Below are 13,808 nucleotides of genomic sequence, written 5' to 3' on the forward strand. Positions count from 1 at the left end.
ATTTTTTTATTTTTTTATAAAAAAAATAGAGACCCCTCCCTGTTTTAATTTTTGCCTGTTCCCTTTCCATAGACCCATCAGGTTGGGACCTTATTAAAATAGGGTCCCGACCCTGTTCCATCACCCCTTGACACTCAACAGACCCACACTCTATTCCCATGTTCAATTCCCCTTAACGCTAGACAGTCCCACCCTGTTCAATTTCCCTTGACGCTAGACAGTCCCACCCTGTTCAATTCCCCTTGACGCTCAACAGTCCCACGATTTATTCCCGTGTTAAATTCCCCTTCACGCTAGAGTATCCCAGGGGTTTCCGTAATGTTAAATTTTCCATTGACCCTAGAGTGTCCCAGGGGTGTTTTTAATGATAAGTCCCATTTACGCTAGGGTATCCCTATTCACTACTGTTATATATGTAGGACATATTGTGGAATATAAATTAAACCTCTACAAGTTAAGGTCAGGCTATGTTAGAATTCCCTGTGCCTATCAGCGAGAAGCAACTGGTGCAATTTTAGGGCATGGTTGGATATTATCAGAAGGTTTGCTCCAATCAATGTTTCCCCTATTGCTTAACCTCTGACCAATTTATTGAGTAAGATATCCAAGTTTCATTTATGTTTGTCTTTGGATTATATATTGATATCATTATTACCTGGAGGTAGACATGTTTATAGCATGTTTATAGATGTTCAGTTCAAGGTCTATTTAGTTAGAAATTAGGAATCTTCTAGAAGCGCGTTGTTTACGAATTTTGATGGGAACATGACCTTCATCATGGCTCTGTTGTTGTGTTTTAGCTTTTTATATTGATTTTGTAATTTAAGAAAACAATACTCCTATATTATCATCCAAAGTGATAATAATAACAATACAAAGAAGAATAATGAAAATAATACTTTATTTATAGGCAAGATATAGGATGACCATTTAGTTAAGAACTATGTGGCCCTCGTAAGGAAAGAGTAAAACAATGTACATCATACAAACGATATTAGCAATTGCTGTTTAGGTGAGCATGTCTTTATTAAATATAACAACTAAACTGTATTAAAGTCTCAGGAACATAATATCCTTTTCTTAATCTGTAATATTTTCTGCAGGTTTTACTGGCAGTGGAAGCTTGTTCCACACAACTGTACAAGAGTATTGGAAACTTATTAACTGCTTTCCATGGTTTGGGTGTATAATGGTTTCCATGTGATGCTGATCAAACGCAACCCAAATTTTTTTATTTGATTGTGTGGATGATCATGATGAAACCTAACAGGGATCCTTTAATATTAGCTAATATTATCAAAATCTGTTCAAGTCTCCAGAGTGGTAACAAACGGGACCAATTACATCCTAGGTAATCTTATTAAGATGTAAAGAAGGACTCGTAATCAAACTCATCTGAGACATTTATGATTCAGTATAAGCCATTAATGAAGTACGGTCAAACTCTCTTCATAAATTTAGTCCTAGCATGTTTAGCTTATTGTTTATCAACCAATTAATCATGACCACTCGGGAAGTTTTCTTCATTTAAAGCTCTTATGTTATCTATAATACAATTTATACATGAGCTTGATTAGATAAGCCCATATAACAAACTTTTAAAAATCTGTTTCTAAGGCAAAATGAATGATATACAATACATGATGGACAAAGGATGAATTAAAATACCCTAAAACATCTTGCCCTATGCCTAGGACAACTTAAAAATACAAAAGTACTGAACATTGTGAACAGCACCTCAAGAACTAACTTAATTTGATCAAAACCTTCCAACCCTAATCAAGCTTTGGAACCCATAAAACTTAGATGACTTCTTAAAACATGTTAAGCAGTAAAAGGAGAAATGTAGCACATATGAACAGATGACATTGGTATGCAAACTATTTAGGATAATAATAGCTAAAAACTTAACGTCACAAAACACATTTTTACAAAAGTAACACTTTTAAACACCTGTACAAAATTAATTATATTCCATTAATAATTGTTACAGTAATAACCGTATACTTTCCACTTTTGTAAATTCTGGCTCTTTGGTTGGGCAGGTCACTTGTATTTGAAACTTATGAATTTTCAATAAAGTTCTTATATGAATATACCCTACCTCCCCCTGCACCACACCCCTAGCTCATAATGGATATTAGTCTATGGGAAAATAAAGCACCTAATTCTTATGAAGATCGTGAGCAAAATGATTGACATATTTTCTGATGTTCAGCATAATATATGTTTATTACCCTTATTTGGGAAAGATATGAAGATTTTTCACCCAGACAAGTCATGTTACACAAAGGCAAAATCAAAGTGCAACATGACTTGTCACAGGAAAGCCAATCCATCAAAACCACAGGACTAGTTGTACTAAAGAAATTGTGTATTTACAAATGGATAACAAGGACAAGCATTTAAGAAAAACAAAATATTTCACTATTTGCATCTTCAGATAAAAAAAAATATTTATTACGTTTCATGACTATCTATCAAACATGTGGGACTAATTGCACTAATGAGAATGCATTGTACACTACAGTGGGATAAATGGGCAGTGACAAAAATTGCTGGAGGAAAGTGAAATATGCACCATTTCAAGTGATGCCCATTATACTAAGTTTCATGGTAATCCATCAAAAACCGCGACTAGTTGCAATAACAAGACTGAATTAGATCCTGCTGCAAGACAAAATGGGCAAAACTCTCCCAAAAAAGTTGCATGAGCAAAATGACTTGTCAGCTTGAGGCGATTACCATGATCTTTACCAAATTCATGTCAATCCATTAAAAACACTAAGACTAGTTGTGCTAATGAGATTGCATGATGGAGGGATGGATGGAAGATGTTTACTAACTATATATATATATATATATATATATATATATATATATATATATATATATATATATATATATATATATATATATATATATATATATAAAGAATATAAATCACATGGTAATAAAAATACTTTCAAGTGCACTGGATCCAGCAAAGTATCACATATATCAGGGATTTATTAAGATAAATACAATAAATGACAATGAACAGTGCAAAACTAGTATCTAGCTAGCCTGAGCACTTTTGACTCTTTAATGAGTCTTTATCAAAGGCAAATACAAAACATAGAAAAGACAACAATGGAAACCAAAAAAAACAGTTTATGTTTGCAAAACTTTCATGGCTGTTTCTGCAGAATTAAACCTTTTAACTTTGTTATGTTTCAACTAGCTTATTTCAGCTTGTTGCTGACCCAGAAATTGAGCCATAATGACATCTGTAATTTTATGTAAATTTATGTAAGCACAAATTATATCCTGGATATTTCATTGTGACAGTAGTCATAGGCTATTAAGCAAATTTAGAGAATTAATTAAAAGAAAATGTTTCAGCTGCAAAAGATAATTTTTTTTGTGCATAGTTGTCTTTTTCTAGTCTTCTTGGTTTAAACTGCTTAGTTTCAGTGTTTTAAGGCGACATATCCAGTAAGATTCCTTTATTCCTTTTCTTTCCTAGTTTGGGGACTCCAGTTAGGGGGTTGTGAACAATTGCAATATATATATATATATATATACTTACACATGGTTCTTTCCAGGGTTTTCACGGGTTCTTCCTCCACCATTAATACTGGCCGCCATGTAAAGCCTATCGTGTGCTGAAAAATGGCATTAAACCCTACAACAACAACAACACCTCCACCTCCAAAGAGAGGGGTATAATGAATAATGAATGAGAATCAATGATAGTTATTATCACTGGTAAAAGTTAAATCTGGACCCTGTGGAAATGTTTTCTACTGGCTATAAGTGTCCAACATGGTTTTTGATGTAGACATTTTGATAATTTAGACAGGAAAAAATTAATATTATCATTTACACTTTAACAGTTTATTGTAACTCTGAAAGACTCAGCTGCAAAAGATGAAACTTTCCCATGATGCACAAGGTTTACAAGTATAATGGCTAAAAAATGGAAGCTGAATACAGGATAAACAGATCTACATGCTATGTAGGCACGTGTTTTACAGATTCTACTTTCAGGATAATCAATTCAAGAAAATGTTCAGGATAATCAATTCAAGACAATGTTTTAAGATTTGAACTGAATAAGGCTGTTCCTCGGTAATGCAAAATGATGTAGCAATAATGAGACATGAAACCATTTGCCTTTGTATTGGTCTAGCATCATTATACAAGTCTTTATGTCTTATGTAAAAATTAGAAACATACCTACAAACAAGCACTGTTGATGTGGCAAGGAATGTTATCAAAAATTCCAACGAAATATACAGTAACTCCTGTTAATTTTGGAACACCAAAATGAACCATTAAAACAGGCAAGTGTCTTATTGGGACTGAATATTAAAAAGAATATTGAATACACATATTATTTAATGTACAGATAAATGATATCAGATTTGCCACTAAGACTGATTTCAGTCAAACTGTCAATTAGGGTTAATTAACTGAAAGACATTATTTTGTACAAAATGCTAATTATCATCATTTGGAATAACATACAAAAATAATGTATAACATTTAAATGCGATTAAATTACATTTACAGATTGTGATGACACATCCGCTGTACATGTTGTTGAAGACATATTCATTCCTTACAAAAATAAATTCAATTAAATGGGGCAAAGGAGCCCGATGTTAATGTGAACAAAAGGCACAAAGGTAATGAAAACATTTCAGTTGAATTTCATTTGGATAAACTTAAAATTTCCTCCAGTAAAATCCTGAAAAATGTGAGCCACATTAACTCCATAAGAAATTTCATAGAAACTGTCAGCTGTATTACTCTCAATTTTCCAATAATACAATCCAAACTTTATAGTTAGAAGTTAATGATGTATGTGTATCGATTTGGCTTCAAAACTTAATTTGCAAAAACCAGCATTTACATTCTATCCCTTCTTAAATGAAGAATGCCATTTTAGAGATAAAATTCTGGTGGTCATATTTCTTTAAGGTGAAAAAATAAGAAATGTACATACATGAAATATTCTTGAATAAAAATATATTTCAAACAAATCCTCATTAGCAGTATAACTATATACAGTTATGTTCACAAGCAATCACAATAACAATACCCTTTGAATAATCATAAAACAATGACTGTTTTGAACAATACATCATCACCATAGACTGTATAGAACAATCCATCATAAACATTAACTGCTTTAAACCATACATCATAAACATACTGTTCTGAAAAACTCATCATAAACATAGACTGTTTTAAACAAGCCATCATAAAACAAACTGTTTTGAATAATCCATCAAAAAGAGACTGTTTTAAACAAGCCATCATAAACATAGACTGATTTAAACAAGCCATCATAAACATTAACTGATTTAAACAAGCCATCATAGACATAGACTGATTTAAACAAGCCATCATAAACATAGACTGTTTTAAACAAGCCATCATAGACATAGACTGATTTAAACAAGCCATCATAAACATAGACTGATTTAAACAAGCCATCATAAACATAGACTTTTTTAAACATGCCCTCATAAAACATACTGTTTTAAACAAGCCATCATAAACACACTGTTTTGAATAATCCATCACAAAGAGACTGTTTTTAACAAGCAATCACAAAGAGACTGTTTTTAACAAGCCATCATAAAACACACTGTTTTGAATAATCCATCAAAAAGAGACTGTTTCTAACAAGCAATCACAAAGAGACTATTTTGAGAAAATGTACCTTAATCCTAATGAGAAATTTAATGATGGATCTGGCACCAAAAAAAAAAGTAAAAATAAGAATCTTGCAAACTTAAAAAGTTCAAAAAAGTTTTACAAAACAGTTTTCCAAAGGCTAAGCTGTTTTGCATCAAATACAACATGCATGTAAATGTGTATTAATAATTTTAAAAGTTACAAAAATAGTTTAGTACTATACATCTAACTGAAATACTGGACTACAATGAGCAACCTCTAGTAAAAAATATGGTTAAGAACACCCTACCAGTAATTGTTTGAACAAAGAACTTTTCAGTTCATGCATTCTGCATCAGTCTTCATCATTAAAAATAGTACAATGCTTCTCTCTGTTTCTTAAGAACACACAACTGAATTAAGTACAAAAGTCTTATTCCAACATCTTGCATTGTAGCAAATATGGCATTACACAACATTATTCCTTCAATGCCTGTCCTTATTAAAACTTCCATGACCCAGGGTACAAAAATCCCAGACTTTCCTGAAAACTAAAATGCCTTTACTTATCCTTAACATATGGAAACCAATGACAAATATAAAAGTCATTATAAAAGTACATAAATCATGCAAACACATGTATTTGATTATAAGACAAGGGACTCCACTTAAATAAAATATACATTATAGGGCTGTGACCTTATATTTTGTTAAAATTGTTAATAAAAACAAACTAAAACAAGAAGTATAACTGACAAAATAAAAATTAAGACAGGCTAAATGCTAATGCAAGTAGATGCATGAATGCTTCTAGGTTCTGAAATAAGAAAAATAAATTGTCAATGCATGATGCTTGTCAGATTGTCAACAACATCTTACTAACCAAACAAGAACAAAAATAGGGACAAAGAAAGAAGCATTTTAAAAGTCCCTCACGACCTCTGTTTTTCTAAGTGTTGTTGTGACAGATGGATTGGCATTATTTTCAGTGAAATCATTTTTGTTCGAAAGAGTATATAATGCCAAATTTAAATAAAATACTTTGTGATATTTTTGTTCTAAATAGTATCTATTGAAAAAATACTCCGAGATACTTTTGTTCTAAACTTATCTAATGCAAGAACACACTTTGTGATATTTTTGTTCTAAACATTATCTAATGAAAAAGAAATACTTTCAGATATTTTATTCTACTTAAACCTTAAATGTGTAGCAGGGAAAAGATTAATCATCACATATATCTTTCATTAAATAGTAATTAAAAGCCACAAAAGTGGGGACAAAGAAAGAAGCCTTTTCAAACTTCCTCATGACCCTTGTTTTTCTAAGTGTTGTTATAACAGATGGATTGCATTATTTTCGGTGAAATAATGTTTGTTCTAAATGGCATATAATGCCAAATGTAAATAGAATACTTGGAGATATTTTTGTTCTAAACAGTATGCGATGCAAAAACAAATACTTTGAGATATTTTTGTTGTAAACAGTATCTAAATGCAAAATTTTACTTTGAGATATTTTGTTCTAATTAAGCCTTATATGTAGAGTAGGGAAAAGATTAATAATCTCAGATATCTTCCATCAAGCGATGTTGAAAGTCAGTTGAGATCACATCAGTCTGCTGATGAAGTCCTTAGTGCAAGGACATAAACTTCAGGCTAGTTTTCTCTATTTTTGTGTATGTATTTGAAATGTTAAATACATTGTTAAATATGAATATTACTACACAGTTAAGTTTTCACTAAAGCTTCATTTGATATATACTATAATTGAATTAATTATGAAAGACGAATATATACTTATAAACTTCCACCATTGTTAGCAATTACTTTTTTATACCTTATCCTTATTTAAGACCGATAATGCCAACTCAAACACTATAATATCTCCGGACTATAAAACCTACTGTATTTTATGTAATGTATCATGCACAAAAAACAATTATTAATTTGTGTACGAAAAATTATATGTAAAAAGTACATAATGGTACAAAGATACAAAGTAAACATATTTTGTCTCATTCTGCTCTCAACTCAAGAACCAACTTACAATAAAAAATAAAAGTACTCAAAAACTTTTTTGTTGTTATTAGTGAACAAGAGAGAGGATAATGTCTCAGTGTGCAAGCTCATCTGCATTTACAGCATATGTGGCTGTTATGTTGTGCAGTGTTGGTAAAATGATTAAGATGGTTTCAGGCCAGGCCCTAGGGCAAGGCAAATGAGGCAACTGCCTTTGGCCTTGCGCTTTCAGGCACCCCACGCTGCTGATGGAAATCAATGCCCCAATGCAATTTTTTTGCTTGCGACCATGCTCATTGCTTGCTGCCTTGGGTCCTGCACATCTTAGGGATGTTTCTGGATGGTATGAACATTTATTAGTTATGGGTATTATTTATTAGCAAATTTTACTCAATGATACGAGTCCACATTGTGAAGAAATTAAGCATGTATTGTTAAAGCAACAATAATCTCATTATCAAATTGCAATACAAAAAATAAAGAACTAAAACCACATTTTTGTTAATGCATGCGAGCGTGTGTGTGTGTGTGTGTGTGTGTGCATGCGAGAGAGAGATAAATGAAACAAAATTTTGACACTGCACAAGACCATATTTATTCAGGGCGGTTTTTATTTGTAGCTTTTGCAAAGAGAAGCAAGGCCATATTTTCAGTTACCTGACAGTTGTGATAATCATCATGTATTACGACCCTACAAAATATATTCCAATATGTTTGCAGACATTATCATTTTGTTCATTCTTTTATCTCTGGCATAAATTAAAAAATTCACAGCTTACAAAGAGTCTCTGTCAGAGACCTCATTAAAAGTGGGCACAATCTGCAATCCATGAGATATGATGTGACAACTGACACACGTCAGAGGCACAAGGAAAAAAATCATGAATTCTGATACTGGCAAATTATCTATAAAAAGTGTAGCTTGACTATACCAATAAGAAATATATACAAATATTTATCAAGTGTGATAATTTTAGAGTTCTTTTCAAGGTGATGACTATATAATAAGCATGTAATTAAGTATCAACAAAGATATACTTCCAGGAAAAATATCCTCTGTATGTAAAAGAAAAATTTGCATACATTTTACCCTTTACCTTGTATAAGAGCTTTTTGATGCCTGTACCACACTGTCAAAGAAATTGCTATCGGATGCCTGTACCACATTCTCAAAGAAATGCTATTGGATGCCTGTACCACGTCAACACAGAAATGCTATTGGAGGCCTGTACCACATACTCACAGAAACGCTATTGGATGCATGTACCACAACCTCAAAGAAACGCTACTGGATGCCGGTACCACATCCTCACAGAAACACTATTGGATGCCTGTACCACAACCTCAAAGAAACACTACTGGATGCCTGTACCATATCCTCACAGAAACACTATTTTGATGCCTGTACCACATCCTCACAGAAACACTATTGGATGCCAATACCACATCCTCAAAGAAATGCTACTGGATGCCTGTACCACATCCTCACAGAAACGCTATTGGATGCCTGTACCACATTCTCACAGAAATGCTATTGGATGTCTGTACCACATCCTCAAAGAAACGCTGGATGCCTGTACCACATCCTTATAGAAACGCTATTGGATGACTCTATACGATTCACAATTAAGTGCATCTTGGATGCCTGTGCACCATTCACATGGAAGCATGTTTTGATGCCTTCAGTAAATTTGTCATTCTGAGATAGTTATCTTGGCACCGCCATTGGGGAAAACCCCCTATATATAAAATATTACAGGCATTTAGGCATTTAGGCAGGTTTCTCACATACCAATGTTAGCCAAGCCTGTGACTCGAACTCACGCAGCAGAGGTGAGATGGCAGTGATCCATAATGGTGAGTGCTTTAGATCACTCAACCACTCTGGGCCCCTGCTTTTTAAAGTATATAGGTCATATTCTCCACTTTTCAAAATGGTTGCCATGGATTTTGTTCACACTTTCTTGAGTTTCGACGATTAGAACTATATTTATGAAGGCTTCAATAAGTCATACATAGGCTCTGATATCAATGCAGGCAACAGTGATTTTTGATAATTTATCAAATTCTGACGATTAAGTGACACACAGGCCTCTTTGCGCTGAAATCAAGTAATGTGGGTAGAATTTTTTTAAAAGCAATAGATGTATGGAAATCCTATTTGAGAAAGAGTTAGGAATTATGGTATTGTATCAATTCATTTCAAAAGTCTATTCAACAGAACATTGCAAGTATGTCTAAGATAACTAAAGAATCTAGCATTAATCAGTAGTTTATCATATTCATTTGCAAATATAATAAATGAGAGGAGAGGAGATGAACCAAGACTAGAAGCATATAATGCTTACTTTCACAGATAGGATTCATATGGAGAAGAGAGTTCCAAAGTTTATAGTGAACTTAAAATTCCTGATTTGGCACTCAGATTTGCTCAAGACTGTTAAATTAAAAAAAAATGTAATCAATGGAGCATTAAAAGTAGATTACTGTAACCTACCTTTGCTTGTGGTAGTACTCTCCAAACAGATCTTTCTACATTCAATACTGTAAATAGACCAGTGTCAGTGAAACCCGACTAAAAGTAACAATATAACCACTAGAGCATATTTTAATTGGGTCACTTTGACCTATATTTGTCTGTGGAAGGCAATACCCTCCAATATAAATACACACATGAAGTATCAACACTGTAAACAAAATGGTGTCAGAGAAAAACTGAGGCCGATGACAGAAAAGTCTTACTTATGCTTCACAGTCAAGAAAAATGGGAGGAAGCAAACATGTGTATATCTGTACTGTATTTATCAACACACACACATAAGTATATCTTATGTTTATGTATTGGAACAAGCAAAACATCATTTATACTTTAACATTAAATACAACAATACTGAGTGAGTCACTATACCTGATTGATTGTTTAAATGACTATTTGTGCCTCTCTTCAATGTAGCATCTCACATATGGCAAGTTGTGTGTATGTATGCGTCTGGGTGATCAACTACTATTATAATAATAATATTAGTACATAAAATGTTTATCAAAAATAACTTTTGATATTCTGAAATTGTTAATCAATATGAAAAATATTTTTACAATATACTGCCTGGCAAAATCATCTTTACATTTTTTTATAGACTTGCATTTACATATGTACTGCACATAAGTCAGCTTCTAAGAAAATAAAGCAAAATTTAATGTGATCCCTTTCTTCACAGAAACATCATGGGTTAGAAAACTGCGACATAAATGTTTGTGTGTGTAATGTTATAATTCCTATTTAGTCCAAAACCTTCATACAAGTCAATGTACTGCTGATGAGGATTAATCATGACCACAAGGAAAATCAGAGTAGGTTGTTTCCTCGTCACTCTCTTTTATTATGCTGACAAGTTCATCCAAACGGTCCGCCAGTCGTAAAGTTCTTGCCTCTGGGCTCTCTTGCAAGTCATCAATTACCTTCAAATAGAGATCAGGATAAATGCTAAGTGAGATAAATCATTATCTGATGATGATGATCATGACAATAATCAGCATTTAAAATCTATACTTAATACCATCGCCTTCACAGTAAGATGTATAGCAAATAAGTATTATATCTGATTATATACATGATGCAAATTGACTTTTTCATCACAACTTTTATTAATTTTACTGGGTAATTATTAAAAATCATTCACTAGTTAATTTTCTGTTGTTTGTGTCAAGACTCAAATGCATGTTTAATATGTTTAATAGCAATGAAAGACTGCACCATTTGTGTGTGTTTGTGTGTTTGCATGTGTGAGAGAGATTTTTGTTGTTGTTATGGGGTTTAATGAGATTTTCAGCAAAAGATATAACTGGTGGAGGAAGAACTCAGGAAAACTGCATGATGAACTATGTACCCATGAGAACCTACACAAGCTACAAATGCCCTGTGGAGAATACTTTATCTCTGAGAGGAGTTTATTGAAGCAAATCATCTGCATAACTTGCAAAACTTTGTCACATGGCTTCACAACACATATGATTTGACAGTTTACATATTATAATGTAAGAGCTCAAAAATGATTTCTCCAGTTAAGCTCAGCACTGTGTTTTCATTTGTTAAGTAAGGAAACAATCAATAAAACTATTTCATTTTCTCCAATATGAAACAGGTGCAAATTAATGTTGATCATTTATTTACATAATACACAGAAAAATATACCATTACTACACCATACCTGCATCCCATGGTATCTGTTTTCTGGGTAATGGTGGAAGAAACTGAGTTTGCAATTAATTAATCGGTTAACATATCACATGTTTTTTGCAAAGCTACAGACTGTGACAGTGAATATATAACCAGTCTCATCTTCATGTGGCCTCTACTTAGATAATTCCGTTGAATATAATGTAAATGCTTCAAATCAAGGAATTCATCTGCAGCACTGATATTACAGACTTGTGATTTGTTTAACATAGTTCATATGCAAACACATGCTAGTATTATACTCTGTTGAATAAGTCATATGTCTAAGAGACCAGTGTTTTCTAAGTCAGTAAATCTGATATCTAAGTCAAACTGACTTTCTCTTGCTGTGAGGGTATTGTACTAACAGAAAATAGGATCATCTGGTTTGATGATTCTAGCATGAACAGAACTTGAGAAAGTCAATGAAGTATGAAATATGAGTCATGGTGACCTACCTTTAGCATTCATCAAAATGAACTAAAATAACAAGACAAAAACTTGACTTACATCAACCATAAAGTTGTCAATGACTTTGAAGATCTCATACAATGCTGACATTTTACTGTAGGCCAACTCTTGGTTTTGTTTCTGAAATAAAAAAGGCAAAATGTCTTTTCTTTAATCTTATTGTACTAAAGGCAACATTTTGACTTATTCTGGATCCATACAGAAGTTTACACATGTATGCTTGGATGAATGCAGCTTATCATTTCACTGAAACACTAAATAATTTTCCATGTAAAAGTATCAATCTTTTCTTGAACAAATAGAAAGATTTACATTTAAATTATTCAATATTCAAATTATTTTCATTTCAACTGGTTCTGGACTAACATGTGGGATACTTTGGGGGAGGGGTAAACTAATTTTTCTCATGTAATATTACCTGATGCTGTTGCATAGTTTACTCTTTTCTGGGACAGATGGATGATGAGAATTCATACTCCCAAAAAGGTAACTTTCCAGAAATAATTTGGAAATCATCCTTGTGACATGGCACATGCCCAGTATTCCTCACCCTTTTCCAAGGGCATATATACACCACTTGTGGGGGATCACAGTGGAGTGGGATGAGGGAATCTGACAATAGCAATAGATATGCTATTACATTATTAAAATTAGTTCTACACCCCCCACCCCTCATTTTAATATCAGCAATTCGTTATCTGTTATTTTGTAGATGAATTTGCCAGATCAGTGGGAGGCTGATGGCCCACTAAACTGGAAAAGAAAAAGAAGGAATTACTAACCCTAATGGTAGAAGTGGACAATACTGTAAGATTGTATCCACTTGGATCACTTTCTGTGCCACAATTATGGGCCCCAGACAAAAAAATTGTGTTTACTTTGGTGCACATCGGAATAAAGATAGATGGAGGAGAGAAAGGTAGTGTGGGATCACTGAAAGGTGGCTTCCTCCAAAGACAAATGAGTTAGATAGGTCCATGAGGTAGCAATGGCTCAAACCTTATGGACTTTAATAAGTTCTTTCAATTGTCATGACAATCCACCTCTAAACAGTGGAAGCAAAAATATCAGCCAAGACTTTTAACGGAAGAAAACGATAATTCCTACTCTTTGTTCTCCCTTTAGAGGCTGTCAAACAGAAATGTACAGCCCCAACTGGGTATAGAAGTAAATTTTGATCATCCCCAGCACAGATACAACTGAGACTGGGATCTGTAAAGGAAGTGAAGCTACTGAGGAAAGCTTGTTTTTTTTTAAAGAAACTGACTCATAAATGCTACTGGACCACAGACAGTTCAAGTTCCATAGACAGAACATGAAGCTCACTGCTTTGTCTCAAGGATGCTAAGGAAAGCAATAAAACATCTTGAGGACAAGGTTTTTGAACGACGCTTCACCAAAGACTTAAGGGGGAGGAGGTCAGTTAAAAT

At 33.2% G+C, this 13,808-nt stretch overlaps 1 protein-coding gene across 1 annotated transcript in view; it reads right to left on the bottom strand.

Moving 5' to 3' along the window:
• Positions 1–884: 884 nt before the first annotated feature.
• The window catches only part of LOC149788899 (plexin-A1-like), a 336,630-nt gene continuing 323,706 nt past the window's right edge, over positions 885–13,808 (bottom strand). Inside the window, exons 36-37 of the mRNA XM_089975025.1 lie at positions 12,418–12,498; positions 885–11,150 (exon numbers count right to left, since the gene is read on the bottom strand). Coding sequence (XP_089831151.1) covers positions 11,016–11,150; positions 12,418–12,498 — 216 coding nt within the window. The 3' untranslated portion in view covers positions 885–11,015. The remainder of the gene's footprint in view (positions 11,151–12,417; positions 12,499–13,808) is intronic.

The sequence above is a fragment of the Sinohyriopsis cumingii genome, chromosome 11 (genome assembly GCF_028554795.1).
Source record: "Sinohyriopsis cumingii isolate HCF-2022 chromosome 11, ASM2855479v2, whole genome shotgun sequence".
Lineage (NCBI taxonomy): Eukaryota > Metazoa > Mollusca > Bivalvia > Unionida > Unionidae > Sinohyriopsis > Sinohyriopsis cumingii.